General features: G+C 42.3%; 2 protein-coding genes across 3 annotated transcripts in view; one reads left to right on the top strand and one right to left on the bottom strand.

The window, feature by feature from the left end:
• LOC106931899 (sodium/potassium/calcium exchanger 3-like) overlaps positions 1–13,591 on the top strand; it is a 52,522-nt gene extending 38,931 nt beyond the window's left edge. Inside the window, exons 5-17 of the mRNA XM_088013014.1 lie at positions 51–135; positions 240–343; positions 605–679; positions 845–870; positions 976–1,029; positions 1,864–1,991; positions 3,056–3,216; positions 4,405–4,645; positions 4,876–5,042; positions 5,207–5,321; positions 6,585–6,697; positions 7,591–7,656; positions 7,750–13,591. Of these exons, the coding sequence (XP_087869140.1) occupies positions 51–135; positions 240–343; positions 605–679; positions 845–870; positions 976–1,029; positions 1,864–1,991; positions 3,056–3,216; positions 4,405–4,645; positions 4,876–5,042; positions 5,207–5,321; positions 6,585–6,697; positions 7,591–7,656; positions 7,750–7,899 (1,485 nt within the window). The 3' untranslated portion in view covers positions 7,900–13,591. The remainder of the gene's footprint in view (positions 1–50; positions 136–239; positions 344–604; positions 680–844; positions 871–975; positions 1,030–1,863; positions 1,992–3,055; positions 3,217–4,404; positions 4,646–4,875; positions 5,043–5,206; positions 5,322–6,584; positions 6,698–7,590; positions 7,657–7,749) is intronic.
• Positions 13,592–16,543: 2,952 nt separating this feature from the next.
• LOC106931898 (ras and Rab interactor 2-like) overlaps positions 16,544–21,531 on the bottom strand; it is a 28,418-nt gene continuing 23,430 nt past the window's right edge. For both annotated transcript variants that reach the window (XM_015010273.2, XM_015010274.2), the window contains 4 exons: positions 18,584–18,892; positions 18,374–18,505; positions 18,127–18,290; positions 16,544–18,015 (listed from right to left, as the gene is read on the bottom strand). In XM_015010273.2, the coding sequence (XP_014865759.2) occupies positions 17,608–18,015; positions 18,127–18,290; positions 18,374–18,505; positions 18,584–18,892 (1,013 nt within the window). In that variant the 3' untranslated portion in view covers positions 16,544–17,607. The remainder of the gene's footprint in view (positions 18,016–18,126; positions 18,291–18,373; positions 18,506–18,583; positions 18,893–21,531) is intronic.

Raw genomic sequence — 21,531 nt, 5'->3', positions numbered from 1 at the left:
GTTTCCTGTAGAGAAAATCCTCTCTCTCTCTTCTTCTCCTGTCCAAACAGCGTCTTCAGCTGAGTGAGGACGTGGCAGGAGCCACCTTCATGGCAGCTGGCAGCTCAGCTCCTGAACTCTTCACTTCAGTCATTGGTGCGTAGCTTTTTGAACTTTAAACCGACCCTAAACGTCTTCGTCCCAGAGGTGCCCTCTGTAATCTCTCTGACACATACACAGCCTTTTGTTCTGTCGTGCAGGAGTGTTCATCACCAAAGGCGACGTTGGCGTGGGCACAATTGTGGGCTCTGCTGTCTTCAACATTCTCTGCATTATTGGAGTGTGTGGCATATTCGCTTTGCAGGTACAAGACAAAACACACACAGAGAGAGAGCTATGCATAGCTTTCGTGCACTGTTGACGCTGCAACGTTCTTCATAAATTAGGTGACAGAAACGTCTTAGCCGCATGATGATCTGGATTTGATTATTTATCTGTTTTAACTCCTGAAATTAATTTGTCCACTAGTTGGAGTCGTTCACTGAGGGAAAAAAAAAACATCTATATGTGGAGCTTTTGTGTCACCACAGTATTTAATCATAATCCTCCTGTCACTGTGTCTCAGACCATCCGTCTGTCCCGCTGGCCTCTGCTCAGAGACTCTTGCTACTACACACTGTCTATCTCTGCCCTTATAGTGGTAAGTGCTGATGGTATTCTCTGCCAAAGAACCAGTTTGTTGGATAGGAAAATATTACTATCAAATCTCATAAATCACATCAGTGATAGCTTTCCTTTATGATCAGAAAACCAGAGTCCACATCACGTGTAATGCTTTGCTTCTTGTCTCTCTTTCATGCAAAAGTTTATATATGACGAGAAGGTGGTTTGGTAAGTCATGGAGCTTCGATTATTTACCACAAATTTGGTAGAATTCCAACTTTTTGTTTTGCTAACCAGGGTAAAACACGGTTGACTGATATTTTTAATCTTTAGGTGGGAAGCGCTGACACTGATTCTGATGTATTTCGTCTATATTTTGATCATGAAGTAAGTTTAAGACTCAACCACTCGTTTTAAGAAACTTTATTTTTCCTCCTCATCACATCCATTCTGTATATTTAGTGAAAATCAAAACCAAAGGTTTGGGCATCATGACCCCCATCAGTAACAGTGAACATGTTTCTATAACTACATCCCCAATACAGATGCATGAAAAACTGTTTGCTCCCATCATGAGTTATTTTTTTGTATATTTGTTACACGTAAACTGTTGGAAATACATACCACAAGTACAAGTACAAGGTGATGTCTTCAGCTTCTGCCAATTGGGTTGGTAGCATTACACCACTTAGCTCTACAATGAGCTGTAGCTTAGCAACCTCATTAGAAACTAACTCCTGACTATTATTTTGTGTGTGGACGGAGCAGAACATGTAGGGTTTACAGAAGTTGAGGATTGGTGTGTATTCAATGTGGGGCGAAATTGTCACAGAACCTGGTGGTTCTTCACTGGATGCTGCAGTATTTCCTGCAGCATCCGGCCAGCCAACTAAAAAGTCATTTTTGTCGATGAAATAAAGTAAAAATCATTTTCTCTGCTGCTCTCACTGCTTTTTGTAGAACTTTCCATTCTGACACTTTGCACCTACTAGCATTTGTTCAATTTGCATTGTAATTAGTGTGATGATCTGGAACTCTTAGGTATGACAAACATAGAAAAAACTAGGAGCAGACTGTTTTTCTCAACGCTATGTATAACCAAAGTAAATAAGTGAAAGCTAAAACACCCAACGCATCCACCTAATCTGATCGTAGAGATAAACAAGGAGACATGTTGCAGGTCCACAGAGTACATGAAGGTGACCCGACTTCCTGTTGCAGGTTGAACTGCTACATTGTTCGTTTCCTTGAGAGACAGAAGAAGAATCCATCTGGTTTAAGTAATGGAGCTGCTACTAACACTGAACTAGACGATGGCTATGATGCTACTGCTGTCCTGCTGAAGAAAGGTACAACTTTTATTTGACTATCACTTCACAACAAGTTGTTCAGAATGACTGCTGACCTCTGGTCAGTGTTCTGTACAGAGACGGTCTCCTTTAAACTCTGGACAAAGACTTCTTGTTACTTAGCCTTCTTGTGTCTGTAGAGGAGGCTGATATTCTGACCAGATGGGTCCACTAATTGACCCCAACTCTGTGTCTGATTGGTTTGGATCCTGAATTTTTTATCTTTGCAAGCACAAATTGATGTATAGCAAGGTCTCCCCGGATGTATTACCAGCCTGGCGGGCCTTAGGCTTAGGCTTTACTTGTGACCCCACCAGGCTTAACATTGCTTATTTTTTAAAGTTTTTTTTTAAATGTCTGAATACTTTAAGACCTTTTGGTTGGTATTCAGGTATTAATCTTCCAATCTTTCAATAATTCATAATTATCAAGTGATATTTTCAAATTTCCTATCAACTTTAAACATTTTTTTAAGTCAAAAACTCGACGGGTCGCTGGATGAATGACTGCCCTAGCGCCCAACTACCGGGCTTAGCATGTTTTCTGGGGGAAACCTTGTATAGTCTTGCTACAATCCAAACTTGTCTCTGGTTGCCAATGTCATCAAGCGAGTAGGGAGCATGCACGCTTGCTCCCTACACGCTTGTGGACCGCTGTGGGCTGTGGACCGCAGCTCTCACATATCTCTCCCGTCCAAAGTTCATTTCTTGTGTGGTTTTGCATTAAAATGTAGGACCTGTCTTCTGAAGCGATAGAAAGTAACTGTTGTTTACACAGTGAGAGGACAGATACTTGCTTCTCCAGACTATGAGCAACTCCAGGAGGCCAAATAACAAACTAGCTGAATTAACCAGAAAGCAGTTAAGGCCGATGGAGCCGCTCCAAGTATGTGGCATGCCAAAATAAGTGAATCTTCATCAGTAGAGCGTGCATGAGAGTAAGTGTTGCCCACTTTGCCCAACCTCTGTTGTTTATGTGAGAGTTTTAGCACAAACAGCTGAATGGTGTCGACATATTCTCTGTTAGTCATGGTGCTACTGTTGTATGTGTGTGACTCTTAACAGCAAACCACCACAGAAAGCCATCTGTGCTGATGGTGGACGAGCTGCTCTCTGCGTACCCCCACCAGCTGACCTTTTCCGAGGCTGGCATGAGGATCATGATCACCAGTCACTTCTCTCCAAGAACCCGACTCACCATGGCCTCACGGATGCTCATCACTGAGGTGAGGTCAAAGACACAGAAACTCAAATTGCTTTCATCCGGGGTGTGAAGTCTCACCTCCAGAGGTTTGTAGCTGTGGTAGACGTGTGCAGGGGCAGGACAGAGCCTGGGCCAGTTGGACAGGGGATCCACGCTACTGTCTTAGTGCCCATTTCTTGCTGCCTAATCTTTACAACAGCAGTAGGGTCCAGAAGTGTGGCATGGTGGACCTTGTTGGCACGAGAGGAGCACCAGGCAGTGCCCTCTCCTGCTTTGCTTCAACCTAATTTGCATATGAACTACGGTGGCTTGGGCATTGCTTGTTCCTGGCTGCTGATCTGCAGCTCTCAGGAATCTTCCATGCCAGCTGTGGGCTTTGAGGATCGAGAATCAGAGAATAAATGTAGCTGTTCTGTTGTTGGCCTTATACGTTGGTTTTTTAGGCAACAATAGAGAACAGCCAGCGTCATGAAGACCGAGAAACACAGCAGACAGAGCAGCGAGAAAGTAGGAGGGTTAGATTTTAATTAAAAAAAAAGTTTGGTATAAAATGGCTGCCTCCACTTAAACTGACAGAAGGAAGGTGTTAAAAAATGAAGGAGCTAAGAGACCCAAGATGACTGGAGGGGCTGCAGAGAACCACAGCTCAGAAAGGAGGAATATGTTCACAGGTCAAATAGTCATGGAATCATTTGACCATATGGATGACCGGCTAGAAGTCGTTGTTGAAAGAGATGAGAAATGGTAAATGGCCTGTTCTTGTTTAACACTTTACCAAGTTCAGTGTGAAGCCCCAAAGCGCTTCACACTACCGCCCTTGCCTCCATCTAAGGTTTGCCACAAATCGTGTAGGAGTCCCAGCAAATATGGAAGAGGGTGTTATGCTGAGATGAGGCCAAAACTGAACTTTTTGGCGAAACACTTTGCATGTAAGACAACAAAATGTTCAATAAAAGTCTCTTGTCTGTTTAAATACCTTTCAGTTAAACTTTGAGTTGCTTCTTCGTGTGTCTGCTCTAACCTCCTGTTTAAGGGTCGTTTTCCTTTCACTGTCACCACATTCCCCTTCGGTAGGGGTTATGGTTGAAGAGTTGTAGTAGAGGCAATTTATCGCATTTCCTTAGATGAAGACTTTTTACCAGTCAGAATAAAACTAATTAAAAATCCGACTCTATCAAAACTGAGCTTGTCCTTTCTTCATGTTGCACAGAGACAGAGACTAATCAACACACGGACTCTGACCAACGGTGAATCAGACGTCTTTGTCAAAAGAGGCAGTAGACGGGGCATCGAAAATGGACTGTCCAGGGCAGAGAGGCGCCTCAGCATTCGTCGTGACGATCGAGAGGCGGGCAACGAGACGGAGAATGAAGACAATGAAAACAATGAGAACGATGAAGAGGAAGAGGAAGATGAGGGAGATGGACCTTTTGTGCCCTTCCAGTGTCCAGGTGAGCTCTTGAAGGCAATTCTCCACCTCTGTTGCCCCAAAAGCCAAGTTAGCAAATCTTAGTCTTTTTTCAGCTGCTGACTACTTTTGATGAAATTGCTGTTATGGATGGTGAATGTTAGTATTTATGTTCTTCCACCGATTTTCTCTGACTAATCGCTGTGTGCTGGCCTGGCCATCGTGTCCTAATCTCTGAGCCATCTCGTTCTGTGTCGGCCTGTGTGTCTGCAGCTGGTGTGTTTAACAAGCTGAAGTGGCTGCTGGCCTGGCCTCTGTGCCTGGTGCTGTTCTTTACCGTCCCCAACTGCTCCAAACCTCGCTGGGAGAACTGGTTTATGCTCTCCTTTATTTTCTCCACCCTTTGGATTGCCTCCTTCTCCTACATCATGGTCTGGATGGTGAGTTGTGTCCTTTCTTTGTGTTTCTGACAAACTAAGACAAGTCCGGTATTGCATTCAGTGTTAAGGGTTAACGCGTGACCCAGGTGTAGAAACCATCTCCACCTGGACTTCTTTTATGACTTCCGGGGCGAAAGACACAACCTTCTGTCTCTGTGTGTCAGGTAACAGTGATCGGCTTCACACTCGGAATCCCCGATGTGATCATGGGCATCACCTTCCTGGCAGCTGGCACGAGCGTTCCCGACTGCATGGCGAGTCTGATAGTGGCGCGGCAAGGTAACACATCCGCGAGGCGGCCAACGTGCAGAGGCACCAAAAGTCTTGACTAGAGTCCTCTTCTGCCCCTCCCGTTTTATGTCCTGTTCAATGCATCCAGTTTAAACCCTCTGTCAGGAATGACTGCGCTCTGCCGGTGAAGTGTGCTGCAGCAAAAACCATGCTCTTCAGCATTACTGGTGTATAAAAAAATCTATTTAAAATTGAAACAAGAATCGCTTAGCCAGGCACGAAGGCAATAATCCACTGGCGGGAAACCCTGCATGGCTGACATATCTGGTACTGATGTTGAAGTTCCTTCTTTTTTTCTAATTTCAGCAAATTTTGCCCCATTAATGGACTGATAAGACCTAGAAAATAGAAAATGTTTTATGTTTGTTGTTTGTGGCCCATGCAGAAAAATCTGCACCTTCTGGGGAGGATTTATACCTCCGTGCCCAGATTTGATCTCGGTTCCTGCAGTGGAATCACTCCTTACATGGCATTTTATTACACTTCTCTGTTTATGTATTTTCATGTAAAACAATCAAAACAGGTATGCAGTGTTTGTGAAATTACAGAAATAATCTTTATGATTTCTAAATTATTGGAGAATTATTTATTTCTTGCCTGATCAGAGAATGTCATTAGCTTTAGGTTTTGTTCAGACGGGTTTTTTGCCCACCCCCCCCCCCCCCCCATGTACAAGAAGTCCTACCTCAGATTGAAAACTTAGCCACTCGTCATCAAGTGTCGGAGTGTAAATAGAGACTTCTTCATTCTCCCAGCGTGACAGAACAGCAGAGTCTAAGAGAAGCCTCCATCAAACAGGTTTGGAGGGGAGCAGATGAATCACATGGAAACAAGCGACCAAGGCATTTCCTGTCATCTTGGTCCAGGAAGCTAAAAGAAGATGGAGGGAAAACAAGCTGGCAGGAGTCCCATCCTCCCTGCTTTCATCTGTGTTTATTCTCACTCTTGCCATTAAATATTGAAGCAGCTGTGTGTGTGTGTTTGTATATGTGTGTATGCGTGTGCAGGTTTAGGTGTCTGTGAGTGGGTTATGTCAGGCAGGGTGACACAAACACATGGGGGCTTCCCATGGCTACAAAGAGATTTTTTTTTTGAAGTACAGACTTGACTTTTGGATATCAGTACTACAGTCGGCATCACTGATCTTCCATATGCCCACCCACCTTTAACTCTTCTGTCTCTCTCCCTCCTACCTGCCTTTGTTTCTGCCCTTCTTTCATTCTGTCTACTCTTTTCTGTCGCTGTCTCCAGGTATGGGAGACATGGCCGTGTCCAACTCCATCGGCAGTAATGTGTTTGACATCCTGGTAGGGCTTGGCCTCCCCTGGGCCCTGAAGACACTGGCCATTAATTACGGCTCTGATGTAAGTCCAGCTGTAGACCTCCTAATGATAAAGTTTCTAATATTTACACTGTGACTGTCTTAATGTCAACGTTTTGGCCAACTGCCTTTCTTTGAATTGATCCAAATCATCTGAGAAACATCATGTACGTTAAAACGGATCTGTGTATAAATACTGGAAATGAAGACAAATGACTGAATCTGAATTCAGGGTTTGTCCTTCTAGGATCCTTTTTATCGTCTTCTTTTGTTCCCATTTCAGCATTCTAATATTTGATGCAGTTGTGATGTAGAGAAAATGAAAAGAGAAAAAATTTAGAAAAAAAAAAATTTCACATGCCCTGCGGTCTTTAACAGACATGCCTTGCTCACTGTTGAAAACTCACTTTAATACATTGGATTACTGATATTGCATGCTTTATCATTTTTTATGTTTTTTTATTTATTTTATTTTAAGGCATGTGTCAAACACGAGGCCTGGGGCTAAATCTGGCCCACCAAAACTTTGTGACCATCTAGCAGCGTCACACAAGATTATGATTGACAAGCGCTAAGACCCGCCTCCTGCCTCTGATTGGTTGTTTGTAAGCACTGGATGAAAGCAGAGCCACTCAATTTTTTCACAGGTTGTCTGTTTCATACCATATTGTCATGACTAACGTTTCCGTAACTCATACAATGCAAGGATCAAGAGTTGTTGTGGACGGTAACGACGTGGGCATCTCCTGTAGTAGTCAGTCTTGTCGACTTTGGAGTCAGGGATATCTTCATGCACATAAAAAGAGGGTGTACTTTGTTTTCTTTTTTTTGTTTCATTCCCACAAATTCTGGAACAGTGACGATACCGAAATGAAATTTGTGCCAGAAGATCTCCAGATTGTGTCTGATAACGTGCCTCGTCTCTTCATTCCACAGATCAAGCTGAACAGCAAAGGGCTCATCTTCTCTGTGGGACTCCTGCTGGCGTCTGTCTTCCTTACGGTGAGTTTGCATCTCACACAGACTTCTGACTCTTCTTACCTCCAGCATCTGTGCTCGTGAGCCTCACGTCCCTCTGCATCCTGCGATGTCCAGGTGCTGGGAGTCCACCTGAACAAGTGGACGCTGGACAAACGTCTGGGACTCACGTGTCTCTTGCTCTACTCCATCTTCCTGTGCTTCTCCTGCCTGATCGAATACAACATCTTCACTTTTGTCAACCTGCCAACGTGTCGGGAAGACTGAGACGCACCAGCATTGCCACACACACACTCAAACACATGCATACACACACACACACACACACAGTGAGTCCGATTCACAGGTAGTGTTACGGAGGCAATAGGTGGAGTTCAACAGAGGATCTAAGTCAGAACAGACTCGTTTCTGAGTCTCTCTTTTTTTTCTTTTTTTTTTTTAGATGTCCCACTCTGCTCTTGTTTGGGTGCTTGTTTTCCTGCTTGGTGCAATATGGAGCTGCTCTGGTGTTTACTCCCAATCAGACCAGAGTGTGGGACTTTTTCCAGGGTCAGAGATCGGTTAATAACAAGCCTTCACTGTGCTCAACACACACACGCACACACACACACACACACACATCAACTCACACCTTTATATTACTGCATGCTTCTCACATAAACATGTTTTATTTTGAAGCTCCTGTGTTTAGGTGTGACGTTTCCTAGCTGCTAACTCTTCCTCACGGGGTACGCGAGGCCTTGATGAGGAGAGTAGAAACGAACAAAGCAATGTCGAATCTGAGGTGGGTGGAGTCAGCTCAGCACTTCAGCTGCAGAGGAGTTGTTTGGGTTGCTGGAAGTCTCTCGGTAGCAAACAGACCCAGTTATGCACATGTGCACATTATGTCCAGTCAGAGTCACTTTGTTCATGCTTCAAGTGTGTATAGACGTGTGTAGAGACAGTCTTCCTCTTCTGCTTTTAGACGTAAAACTACAGACAACCAGGGCATTACCTTTTTATGAAGTGTCTCACAGTTGTAGTGTTGTTGTTTTGTTTTTTTTTTTACTCCTTCTTGTATATACCCTTCTCCTGTATATACTCCCCCCCCAGATGATTTATTTATTATTTATTAATGCCACACACACTCACACACACACACACACACACACTTCTCTCGAGGTCACAGAAACAAACAGAAGAATACCACTTAAACACAAAACAAGCACAACGTCTTCTGAGGGATTGATCTGGAATTCTGCATGTGGATGTCAGAAATGTCCAATTTACACTGACCAGCTCCATGAGGAACATCCTTATAAAAAGAAGAGGATCTCGTTTTTTTTATTATTATTATTATTATTATTATTTTGTCTGCTGCTTTTGTCTTCTTAAAGACTCCAAGTTAATGGACTCAATAGAGGTGGGTTCAAAGTACTTCCTCTGTGGCGGAACGAGATTGGACCAGGACTGACCGTTCTGCTCTGGACATGTCTTATTTTAGGAGTTCTTTGTATTTTGTACTGACAAATGTCTGGATTTGTCCACTTAGGTTTTGTGATAAGTCAAAGTGTCCTACTAGAATTAGAGCATGTACTGTTGTGATTTAATGTAAGCCCTGAAGGGCAACAACTTCCTTCGAGGCGGTGGCTGATTGTGAGACCAAACATGACTTTCTTACAGATGAGCTTTGGCAACTCCTTCAGTCCAGACAGCTTATCCAACAAAACAAAGACTGTTTCAGGGTCGAGTTTACCCGTCAGTGGTATCCTGTTTCAAATATGAGAAAAACAACTAGTGTTTAAATCATTCCAATCACATGTTTCTGTCTGTACATCAGTCAGAAATATGTGTCTGATAGGATCTTGTCTACTTATTTTGTGTTTTTTTTTTTTGTTTGTTTTTTTTTGTGTAAATATTCATTGCTCTGAGTGGGAAACAGGGTTCGAAACTTATGTAATGCAATAACTATAAGCTTACTCCCTTGTCAGGTTTCAGCTTTAAAGACAATGGGAGATCTAACAGTACAAGCTGAGACGAGACAATGCATCATTTTGAGCTCACGAGAATGAGACAAGATGAAAGCAATATCTTTGGGAAATTTTAATCCAATTTTCTTTGTTTTCACAAACAGTTGTTTTTCTTTTGCCATGTGCTTCCTAAAGCTCACCCTCAGTTTTAAGTTTCAATGTTAAAGCCAGTCCTGATGATAAGTCCTTAAACTGAAGACGACACAATGCAGTCCAGATTCATTAGGAACTCTATAAAATGACCCTTTAGTTTTACCCCAATAGGAATGCACATGCAGATGCTAACTTTAGCTTTGTTAGCAACTAGCAGTTAGCCAGTTGACAGTTAAAACTGTTGGCGTCTTCTTCAGTGTTTTCTGTAACTGTGTGTTGTCAGCTAGTCTAATGACCAGATTCTGCTGATATAACTGAACGACTTCTTCCTGTCTGACTTCAAAATAAGAGTCTCAAGGGCAGTTGCAACAGGATTGTCAGGATTAAAGATGCAGGTGTCAATGTCTTAAGCATACTTCACCAGACAAAGTCACAGATTACATGTACAAACTCAGCTTCCATCGTGGAACGCTCTCGTTATGTGGAATTCTGTATAAATCAAGTCGACATTTGATATTTATTGATTCAGGGATGCTCTCGCTCTTCTGGAGTGAGACTCAAGCTTTCTCACTCCGCCCAGATAGATCTCCTTTAGAATAAGAGCTCTTCCTGTAACCACAGCGGTACTTGGACAGTTCTCTGTGAGGCCCTGATCACTCTGCAGATGTTTTTAGGTGAATCCCACCAGTCCAAATTAATCTCCTTGGTGTTGCTCATGTTAAGCAGAGAAACATTATTACTTGTTCAACTGTCTTCCCATTTCTGTTTGGTTACATCAGCGATTACCATGAGTATTTTATGATAATGCCGTCAATCTGTGGGGCAGCTCAGTAAGTTACTAAGGTCTTCGTGTTTAGAGGAACTCTTAAACCTTGAGGTATAGAGGTAGCATGCAATATTGATTGCACCAAACCTTAACTACTTGTATCCTAAAGCAATCCAAGATGCATTTATGATGCAGCTTGTGCAATTGTACTCATGACAAAATATTATTTATCTTCTTGGTATGATCTGTCTACTGATAGATTTAGAGCAACGTAAACTGTGGTCTAAAAGTGGACTATCGCTGCATTCCAGTTACCTCTGAAGTCAGAACTCGTAACTGTGATTGACGTCACATGCAAACCAAGTTAACATAGAGAAGTCTGGATTTCAGTGTTGCCAAGCACATAGACGTTCGCAGTACCTCTGAACATCATTTTAAGCTTTATTTTCTTCAAGCAAACATCACTTTTAATTTTGCTTAGCTTAGAGTTGCAAGTGCTACAAGTAAACATTCCTAGCCTTGTAAAATACAATTGTCGACGTAAGGATCGGCCATATTGAAATGCAAAGTGGGTCTTACAAGTCGTAACTGGGGGTAGTCGGAGTTTCTCCCACTTTATCAGTAGAAAGTCCAGTCCAGAATAACCCAGTTCCAAATACAAACCGTAACCTTCCTTAAATAATGGCCTAAGTTATTTTTGTAAAAAAGAAAAAAAAGAAATAAATAACGCCACCTCTCCATTGCCAAAAGATGTTTTGCCTTCCTTAGTCAAGGATGGCTTTGTTCGTTAAAACCTAGAGAAAATCTTATTGACTAACATCTTAATGGTCCATAAATAGCTTTGAGTTTTATTTTTGCTCAATTGGCGATGAGTCTCAATCTCTCTAACGTTTTTGTATATATAATAGAATATTTAATATTGTCATGTCTTCGTGCTTCCTCTGATTTCCTTATTAAACACCTTACAGATAGGGAAAAGTGCTAACTTTGAGTTTTCGTCCCTCACTGACGGTACATACACTGAAGCATGTTGTTTGTCATCTCCACCTGGAACAGGTTGGAGTTTGGTCAGTCAGGATTGATCAAGTTGAAAAAACATCCAGTACCAGCCACCAGCTGATCTCTATCTGTGTGACTCTTAAGGATCGTGGTGGTTTGGGTCAAATTTAGAAAACTATCAGCGACGCCTTCACTTTCTTTTCCTGGCCATCCCAGATTTCCCCTGCTGTTCTCCATCATCCCAGTCCTCCACCTCCACCTTACTCTTGTGTGTCAGAACCGTAGCTATTCCACAAAGTATGCCAAACCGCCCTGACTCTTGTTGCATCGGGATGCCCTTCCACACTCAAAGATGTCACCATGGTTAGCACAACCATGATGCCACATTAAGGGGTTCTTGCGAGGCACTCAGGACCAAGCCTCACTGGTTTGTGTAGCTTTGACACAACTGATACTCTGCAAGTTCTTCCATAATTCCTCTACAATCCTCCCAAAACACTGATAAGCTACATTGTGGTTATAGTATGTTCTACATCCTGTGTGAAACTGCCCCAAAAGCTTGTATGTTCAATCAAATGACTCCATTTTTTTTTTTATTTGAGATATTTAAATTCTGAAAAGTTATAGTGCTTTGACAGTGAAAACTGCTCAGTTAATGGAGCAATCTGTCTCTGTGCTGCACAGAGGCAGGAGATATCTCGAACAGCAACTGCATTATAGTGATTACCATGTTTTTCTTTATCATATGTAAGATCAGCTGCAGCATGCACTTTACCAATCCTTCTCTGTTCCGGGTGTGTAGGGTTTTGTTGTGTTTGCTTGTCACTGCGTACACCTACTCCTGATGAAGGTGTAGAAAAGTGCAGTGCAGTGACGCTCCCACACTATGACTGCGTTCACACTGCAGCCTGAAGTGACCCAATTCCGATTTTTTTCTTTTCTTTTTTTTTTTTTTGCGTAATGTACCTGGATCTGATCTTTTCATGACAGTCTGAACAACACAGGTCGGATTTGTTTTTTCGAATGCGACGCGGATATCCGATATGTATCCGATTCAAATGTGACCAAATGTCCAGGTCGCATTCATCCGACCTGAACGTCACTGATACTCGACATACGTCACTATTCTGCGTGCGGAAGCAGGAAGAATAACAACTATAATGAGGATTAAGTTGTTAACATGCTGCTTCAGTTGGACAACAACTTCAAAATCGTAAGCTATGCTCCACCGTTAGCATACATGTTTACTTCCGCAAAGACTGAGCACTCTATGTGTGACGTAATTGCGTCCTTTACTGCGGATGCGGGGCACTTTCAGGTCGTTTGAAGTTCACTGGAGAATACATACAAGTCTCATATTTGGATGTGTAAATGCCCACTGCAAAAAAAAAAAAAAAAAAAAAAAATTTTTGACTGCAGTCACTTCGGGCTGCAGTGTGAACGCAGCCACAGTGTGGAGGCCGTCACTGCTCAGGACTTTCTGAAATCAGACAAATCACCTAGGATGCTCCCATCGTGATACCAGGTACCTTTTTGAGAAGATTTTTATATAGTTTGTGATATTCACATTGGTGATACACTGATTATGTAAATATGTGTAAATATATGTGTAAATGTATTTATATATATGCATATATTTTTGTCTGAATGTGTATATGTGTGGGAATATATTTTCATAGATTCTAGGTATCCCCTGTATTCCCTCCCTTGTTTTTATGTGCTTGAAGCGCTGTTTTTAAGTTTGTTTGTTTTTCTTTTTTCTTTCTTTTTTTTAATTACATGCATGGAGATATTTCACTATGTTAAATTATCTATGGAAAATCTTAATGTTCTTTGGAATGAGAGTCAAAAGGTTTTAGAGAGAGCACTGGATGTAGTTTGAATTCCTGATGGTTGCTTGCTCTTTTTTAGCCCCAGGTTGTGATGAACGACTGTGAGTGTTTGCTGAAGACATGGTCCTTCGCATATCGGAGCTAGTACCTCTTACTACAAACATGGATTTAACAAAAACTGAATATTTTGTGTTTAAATGCTTCAAATATAATTTCAGAAACCATTTTGCATCAATAAAGTTGTCTTTGATTAAAGAGTACATTCTGTTTATTGCAAGTGTTTGTCAGATAAATCAGTGGTGGTATCTTGAACACCTTAGAACTCTAATCGGCTTTATTCCTGAAACTTCATGAATGAAGACGTGTTTAACATGTTTTACTACATAAGTATATAAAGTTATGTACGTGTATGTATATGTGCACATATGATACAAAAATGGCATATTTTTTATGCTACATTTCCCTTACTTTGCACAACACAATGCATCGATTCACTAGTTTGATTCTGGCCAGCGGTACAATCTGGAAACTTTTCAATAAACTTACACGGCAGCATTACCAATATCTCTATTATTTAATGTTCTTTTTTCTGTTCTCTTCTGCTCTGAGCAGGCCGTGTACCATCTGAACCTCAGTAAAAGCTGAGGTTCAGACGATGCTTATTTGCCAAGATCAAGTAGCTCATGAACGTAAATGTCAGATGTAATGGTCTTAAAAAGGTTGTTGCTTAAGAAGGTGGCAGTTCACCGAGTGCCGATTCCAGGCATATGAATGATGAGTGGAAGAAACAAGTTTAGTAGAAAAAAAAGTGCAAAACGGGGAAAACTGCAACCTTGAGGAGAGAACGGGGCAGAGGCACAGGAAATGGAAAGTCGAGACGTTGCAGTTTTTCTCAGTCGCTTTGGTCCGTTTGTTCAATCTACAAATCAATTTGTCACTTGTGTATATCAAAATAGCAGCTTCCTGTTCATTTGGGTGATTATAAACAATTCTCTGCTTTTTCCTACATTTTCTATTGCTTTTGTCATGTAGACCAAAATGTTTTATCCAGATCTTTGTTGAATAGTCTCGACTTCCACAACGGTGTGAATGTTATTTCATTGTATAAGCCTTAACATGCAAAATGCTCCAACAACTTATCACTTCATGTTTTTTGCTGACAAACTTCATGGTTATGCTGGCTTTATTTTCCAGCAGAACGTTTTATCAGCCATCATTGACAACAATAGTAGCATAGACTTTAATAACAATGGTAACACGAGTAAATTCGTCTAACCTGAACCCCATAGAGAATCTATGGAATATTGTCGAAAGGAAGAGAGACACCAGAACCAACACTGCAGATGAACCGAAGCTGCAAAACTGGACTTCCACTACACCTCAGCAGAACCACATGCTGGTTTCCATGCTGTACTAATGCAGTAATTCATTCAAAAGGGAGTACAGAGCCTGAGTCTAGATGATATACATCACATTCAGTAAGTCCACGTTTCTGGATTAAAATACGTTTTTTATTTCACTGATGTAATATTTCAACTTTCTGACTGGATTTTGGGGTGAGTTAATTTTGAATCAGTAGTTCAGCTCTGATTTAAAATACATTTGAGGATTTTCTGATTTAATGGGCTGCATTAAAGGTTTTGGGAGGAACCCTCAGTTTCTGACACTCTTTCTTGGCGCCCTCTTGTGTACCGTTTCATTAACCACAGTTCACCTTCCAGTCATTGACTTTACGATGCTTTATTTTCATGGTTTGCCCTGTATTGTATCTGTACAGAGATTTGATCCATCCTGATATAATCTGAACCTAAAATGCTTTGTCATGAAGAACACTGGCAACATTCTGTCAATTCTTTGTTGATGTAGGAGGCTGATTTAAATCCATGCTAATTGCTGCAGATGTTTCGATATTTATCTGCAGAAAGCTGAAAGGGCTTATAGAAGCTCCCGGGCTAAATGGATAGAGGAGAGGGAAAGAATCTGTGCCTACTTTTGTGGCTTAGAAACAAGGAGTCTCAAAAGTAACTCTATTAATACTTTAGTTATAAACGGACAGATTACAACTAACCCACCTGAAATTGCAAGCAAAATCGTATTCTGTACTCCTCTAATGACTCTGAAACCTTCATTGATTTAATACACCATATAATTGCTGATTTCTTTCAGTTATGCAATGCAGATATTAATCTTTGTGAACTCAGCAAAGCAGTGGAAAGTTTATCGTTAAATAAATCCCCAACAGATTTTTATGAAGTCTAAGAGAACCTTATCTAATGATTTCAGAAGCAATAAACAATTTTCAATCACAATGAACCAGAGTATTATAACACTTAGACCCAAACCTGGTAAAAAAAAAAAAAAAAAAACTTAGATTATTTAAGACCCCTTAACATTATTACATACTGATTACATTTTTTTATTTGGTTTTCGAAGGACACAAGGCAAGAACAAGGGTAGGAGTGCAGGTTTTGGGACGGACCTTAGACTTGAATATTGAGCATAATGTACTGTTCACCGTTTTGAGTTACAAATAAGCTAAATTGGAACAAATGTACTGGGCTGCATATCTGTCTACATGGTGGGATTGAGCTGGCTAAATAAATGATTTCTTTTTATTACTTGAGACAACATTCATTATGAATTATCTTTAGGTTTTCATAAAGACTGACAATCAGGGCCGGTCCAAACCTTTTTGTGACCCTAAGCAGCTTTTTCTGGGGGGGCCCCACACCAACACCAGATGATTTACAATTCCTAAGCTACTCTGTGTGCAACATACCTATCATTAGCATAATTTCTAATTAGCATACATTATACAAGTACTATTATGACTATTCATTTCTACCTTACAGGAGTAGCAAATAATAAATCATTTGGATTTTAAAATGCAGAGTGTTATTTAAGTGTGCCATTTTATTTTAACTATTTGAAAGTAACATCAACTAATGAACATTAAATTTAATATTTTAAATTTCCCCAACACAGGCAGCAGCCTTCAACAGGAAGACATTAACCATCATTATCTGTAAAAACAATATAGTTAGTTTCTATTATTCAACATTATTTTAAATATATTTTTTTCTGTCATGCCAGTTCATTGCTATTGGGCACCCCCTGGTGGTGTGGTGGCGCCAAGCAGCCGCTTACCTCCCATATGCCATGGGCCGGCCATGCTAACAATGGACCTTTGTACAAAGTGTAGTCAGACATGCTTTCAGATTCAATCTTTATTAAGTGCAGAAAAAATGTTTCTCATACAGATACATGACAGGCAGGAAAATTGTCTCGTGACAATTTAACATCAAAAATATTGAGGATAGGAAGCTATCTGTGAAAGATTCCAGCACAGACATAAATACAACAGCTCCTAACAACAACATGCCAGGAGAACACAATGCTGCCCAACGTCCTACGGCTCTTACTTTTCTTCCAGATGTCAATCATTCTCGCTCTCCTCTAAACAACCTGCACTCTTCCCATGCAGCGCATCGCAAAGTGTGGCACTTCAGACCAGCTAAAAAGGCCACACAAGCTAACAAATCACAGCAGTTCCTCTGTCACATGTCAGTGTGAATAGAAAATATGACACCAGCTCGTATCACAAGGATTAAACAGCGAATACCTGCTTCTTAATTTCAAACTTAAACACAAACATTTCACTATATTAACGCTATTCTACTGGAACGAGAGAACGGACGTCATATTCCAAAGGTCAACAACGTACAAATGCATGTTAGGATGATCAGAAGCATCAGACTAATTTACATTTGATCAAAGCCGATCTGATTGGGAGGCGCACGAAGATGCATTCCTGCAGAATCACAGGAAATTTGTTATGTACACTAATGGCCTCTAGGTGTCACTAAATCTGTTTTCATAGACAATCTAAAAGTTTACCCATTAAAAGCAATAATGCAACAGGTGACCCGCAACTGTTAAAAGTAAATGGTGCCTAGATTATTTATGTACACATACAATGAATGATTGGAAGTGTAAATGAGGGCAGATTGATTTCTGTCCCTCTCAGCTGCTCAGATACGGAATCCGGAGGAAGTAAAAATAACTGCGTGTTTTTCCTCTGTCGGCCGGGTCTGTCTGACAGCGAGGGGATGTTGGTTGAGACAGATGCATCGCCTGAAAGGAGAAGTCAGGCTCTGTGAAGACTGGCACGAGACACTGTTTTGCCCACTTGGACTGTTTTGACATCCGGCCGACGCATGCTCAGGGAAGCATGTTTGTAGGGGGGGGACGATGGTCTGAGGGTGTTCCTCTGTGATCATACAGAGATGGAGCCGCTGCCGAGGGCCTGAGGGTCCGTGCTCTGGTGGTTTAGGTTGGACTGGGGATCAGGGGCCACGGCGAGACAACTGAGGCCGACGGGGGAGCTGGAGAGAGATGCTGACAACGTGCCGTTTTTGGCCATGCGGCGGTAGACGAAGTGGAAGGGAACCGGCTGTGGGCGGCTGTGAAGCTCCGCTTTGATCTTCTGAGGGTGGGTGTCTGGTGCCAGCTGCTGGCTGCTGCCCTCCATCTGCAGGAACAGGCCGTAGTTCTTGGGATCTGACACCTTAAACTTCAGGGCGCACAGCTGGCACAGTTCCTCCACCGTGGTGTACGGTCGCACTGGCAGAGTCTTGGCCGTGCATCCGCTGTCCAGCTCCTGCAGCGCCACACGTAGGTAGTTCTGAGAGACAAGCAGGACACCACTCATCATCATCAGGTGAAGGTAAAAGATCACCTCTCTGAGCAAGCAAAGAAGGTCGTCTGATAAGTTAGTTTGTTAGTGAATGCTCACCTGGAAGTCATCGATGGAAGGCGCAGAACGCTGGGTGGTGCGCCGCCGGTGCCACTGGTGTAGCGTGTCTCTGGTTTCGGAGCTCAGCACCCTGGCTGCCTGGTCCTCCTGGAAGTTCTTAACCAGGGACATGGCTCCGTAGGCGCTGGTCAGATAGTAACCACCTGGACACGCAGAAACAATGTTAACAACCATCTGAGGAGAAACATAACGTGCTTTTAAAGGAAAGAAGGTGTTGGACCGGCACCTTCTCCATGCAGCAGCGAAGGGTCCAGCAGCTCCATCATGTACAGGATCTCATTGTCCAGCTCAGGCATGTCACACTGGGCCAGCACATAGGTCAGCATGGGGAGGAAGTCATCGGCTCCGTACAAACGACCTGAAACAAAGGGATGGATGTGCTTCATCTCACCGGGTGTGTTAAGTGTGAAAAACGGTTCACCTCACAGATCTCTACCTGAATTGTCTTCCATGATGGTGTAAATTAGCTTGCAGACTCTTAGCAGCATGCAGACTTTCTTCTCTGGGGAGTACAGCTTACACATGGTCTGGAACTTCTGCCTGATCTTTTCTATGGCCACGGGGTCGGGAGGCAGAGCGTCGGCCACGCCCATCTCCTGAGGTCGCCTGGCCTTGGCCAGTGACAGGTTCTCTCTCAGCTCCTGCCAGCTGCCGCTGCGCACCTGGAACTCCTTCAGCGCTGCGCTGATTGCCGGCTTCAGGGGCTTCAGAACGCACTTCAGCAAGGCCTTTTCCAGGACTCTGTCTGAGGAGGGGAGACACAGCTGGGTCTTTAGTCTGTCAGACTGAACAAAATCACTTTCAAATCACTTTGCAGGTTCTAGTTTAACCCTTTTGTGAGTTGCAGTCAATGCAGTGGGCAGCCACCTAAAAGCCTTTTTCTTGTGCTTCTTGAGGATTTTTGTGTTATAAATGCACACAGACCACTGAAGTGGACACTAGTGAATCACACAATACACCATCAGCTACTGTCCATCCACTGCAAGTGCAAGAAAATGTTTGTTAAATTCCAATATGGCAGACAGACAGAAAAGCAACTCAGGAGCAGCCAGTCCCTCCTCCTACTGCAGACGACTCTTACAGGTAATAAAAAAAAAGCATTGTGACATCAAATAACCCCTACAGAGTAATACTACTGATGTATTTTCCAAACAACAACCTTGTATTTGGAGAAAATTACAAGTTTATAGTTTTTTTTTCTTAAAGTTTGTTACTTTAAAAATTGAACGGAACAAACTAAAAATAAATATGTATATATTTATTAAGACTTGGATGCATCGCATTACATTTTAGAGAAAACAACATGCCAGCCCGAAAAACTGGGTACAATGTTTAGGAAAAGTTTATGGGAACGAACTGCTTGCATCCTCACCCAGGTTATTTCAATGTTGATTCGTCATTCGACATTTCTGGAAGCTCAACTTGTGATGCATTCTGTGACCTCAGTAAATTGCCAGAACATGAAGCACTCTTGCTCTCAAATGGACCCTACTCACGGCACCTCTGAGCTCGACTCCCTCGTGAAAATTCTCGTCTGGTTTTTCATAGCAACATTGATTCGACTCGTTTGTGTGCTGCAGGTAAGACTACCGACAACTCCAACGTAATACACGCAGCGTGGACGGTGGACATGCGATGGTTGCAGAGACGCAGTCACAATCGGCCAACACAAGGCAGAGCAGACGGATAACTGGAGGCCAAACCTCAACAGGCCTGCTGAATAAGGACCATGTGTGAGCGCAGTCTGAGAGCGAGCTGCTGACTCTCCCTCTAGAAAACAATGAGCTCAGCAGTTATTCTGGCTCAACACATCTGTAACCTCTCAGCTTGACTTTACTTTCCACTTCAGCTGGACCGCATCCAGCATGTGCCAGCCGCAGAGTCTGTGTCAGCGTTAGCATAGGAAACTCTCCGCAGCTCCCTCCAAGCGCAGAGCGATCGCCATCAAGCCTGCAGAAAACACACCCGTGCCAGCGGGCCGTTTTCACTTCCTCATTTCGCCGCTCCACACTGGCTGGGAGCTCTGGGTGAGCAGGACGTTTTTACTGCCTATCGGCACTGATAAGGAGTAAAGCTGATTTTATTGGCGCTCATACCTGACCTTACCAACTAGGAGAAGTATTTTAGGGTGTGACTTTTACAGGTTTGTTTTACTGGAAACGTGTCTCTTCCTGCTAGCTTATCTACCCAATGGACCAACAGATCCGGTTCTGAAACTCGTGAGGCATCAAAAGAGATTCCCAAACACTTGGGAAATTTCTTATATGGGCCAAGTGCATTGCTCCGACTAGCCTGCTGTTGTTGTTTCTAGGAATGTTGCAAAATGACTAAAGAATCGCAGTTATCAATGTTGAATATTTTGGCCATATTTTATAGATGCATGCTTTTTTTTTGTTTTTTTTTATCATACCGACACTGTTTTAATTCCATCCATCCATTTTCTGTACAGCCTTGTCCATAGTGGGGTCGGGAGAGGTGCTGGTGTCCATCTCCAGCGAACGTTTCGAGCGAGAGGCGGGGTTCACCCTGGACAGGTTGCCAGTCTGTCGCAGCACTGTTTTAATTATTATTTTTTTTATTATTATTTGCATCACTGATGGGTTTGTAAGCAGTGATCAAGGCTGTAACAGCAAATCAGTCTTTAATTCTGGTACAAATTTAAAGGAACCATCTGGAAGGACTGAAAGAACCAGGCGCAGGTACAGTGGTTCCTCAGGGGAACGTCTTCCTCTCCCCTGATGAGGTCTGTCACAATAACCAATGTTTCCAGACGATTTTTATTGTCCCAGAAGTTATCGCAATGAACGATAATGTTGTTTTGAGACAATTTGCCAGTAATATAATGGTAATAATGGAATAATAATGCAGGAACACATTCTCAAAGATCAATAAGCTTTAAATTCCAATTAACATTTAACACTGGAACTGGAAGACATTTTAAATATCCAAAATAAATAAACCAAATTTTAGAAACAACAAATAAAATGAATTACTAAGTATCGGGAAACAAATTTATGCTTCTAAAAAAAAAGGTTTAGTTGAGACCAAAAAGTCCAGACTGAAGACTTTTATGATCCAGTTTTTGGTAGAAAGAGAAAAACGATAAATCATGAAATTAGAAATTATTGAGTTTGTTTTAATTATTCATGTGATTAACTGATTTATTGATTATTGTGACAGGCCTAGGGTTGACTTCTGGTTATTTCTGATAAAGGAGACCCCCACAGCACGGCGTTAAGTCCGAGGTTTTTGTGCTTCTGCGTCCCTTGCACCTCTGGTTTTAAGTGGACCCCACCAGTCACCTGATTCAGTCTGGAGGAAGCAGGAGTGTGCTGCAAAGGACAGCATTAGTCCTGTGGTATTTCCCAGTTTGAAGCAAGGTTC

The sequence above is a fragment of the Poecilia mexicana genome, unplaced genomic scaffold (genome assembly GCF_051168715.1).
Source record: "Poecilia mexicana isolate PSO_F unplaced genomic scaffold, ASM5116871v1 scaffold_15, whole genome shotgun sequence".
Lineage (NCBI taxonomy): Eukaryota > Metazoa > Chordata > Actinopteri > Cyprinodontiformes > Poeciliidae > Poecilia > Poecilia mexicana.
This window is presented reverse-complemented; position numbering and strand designations above follow the sequence as displayed.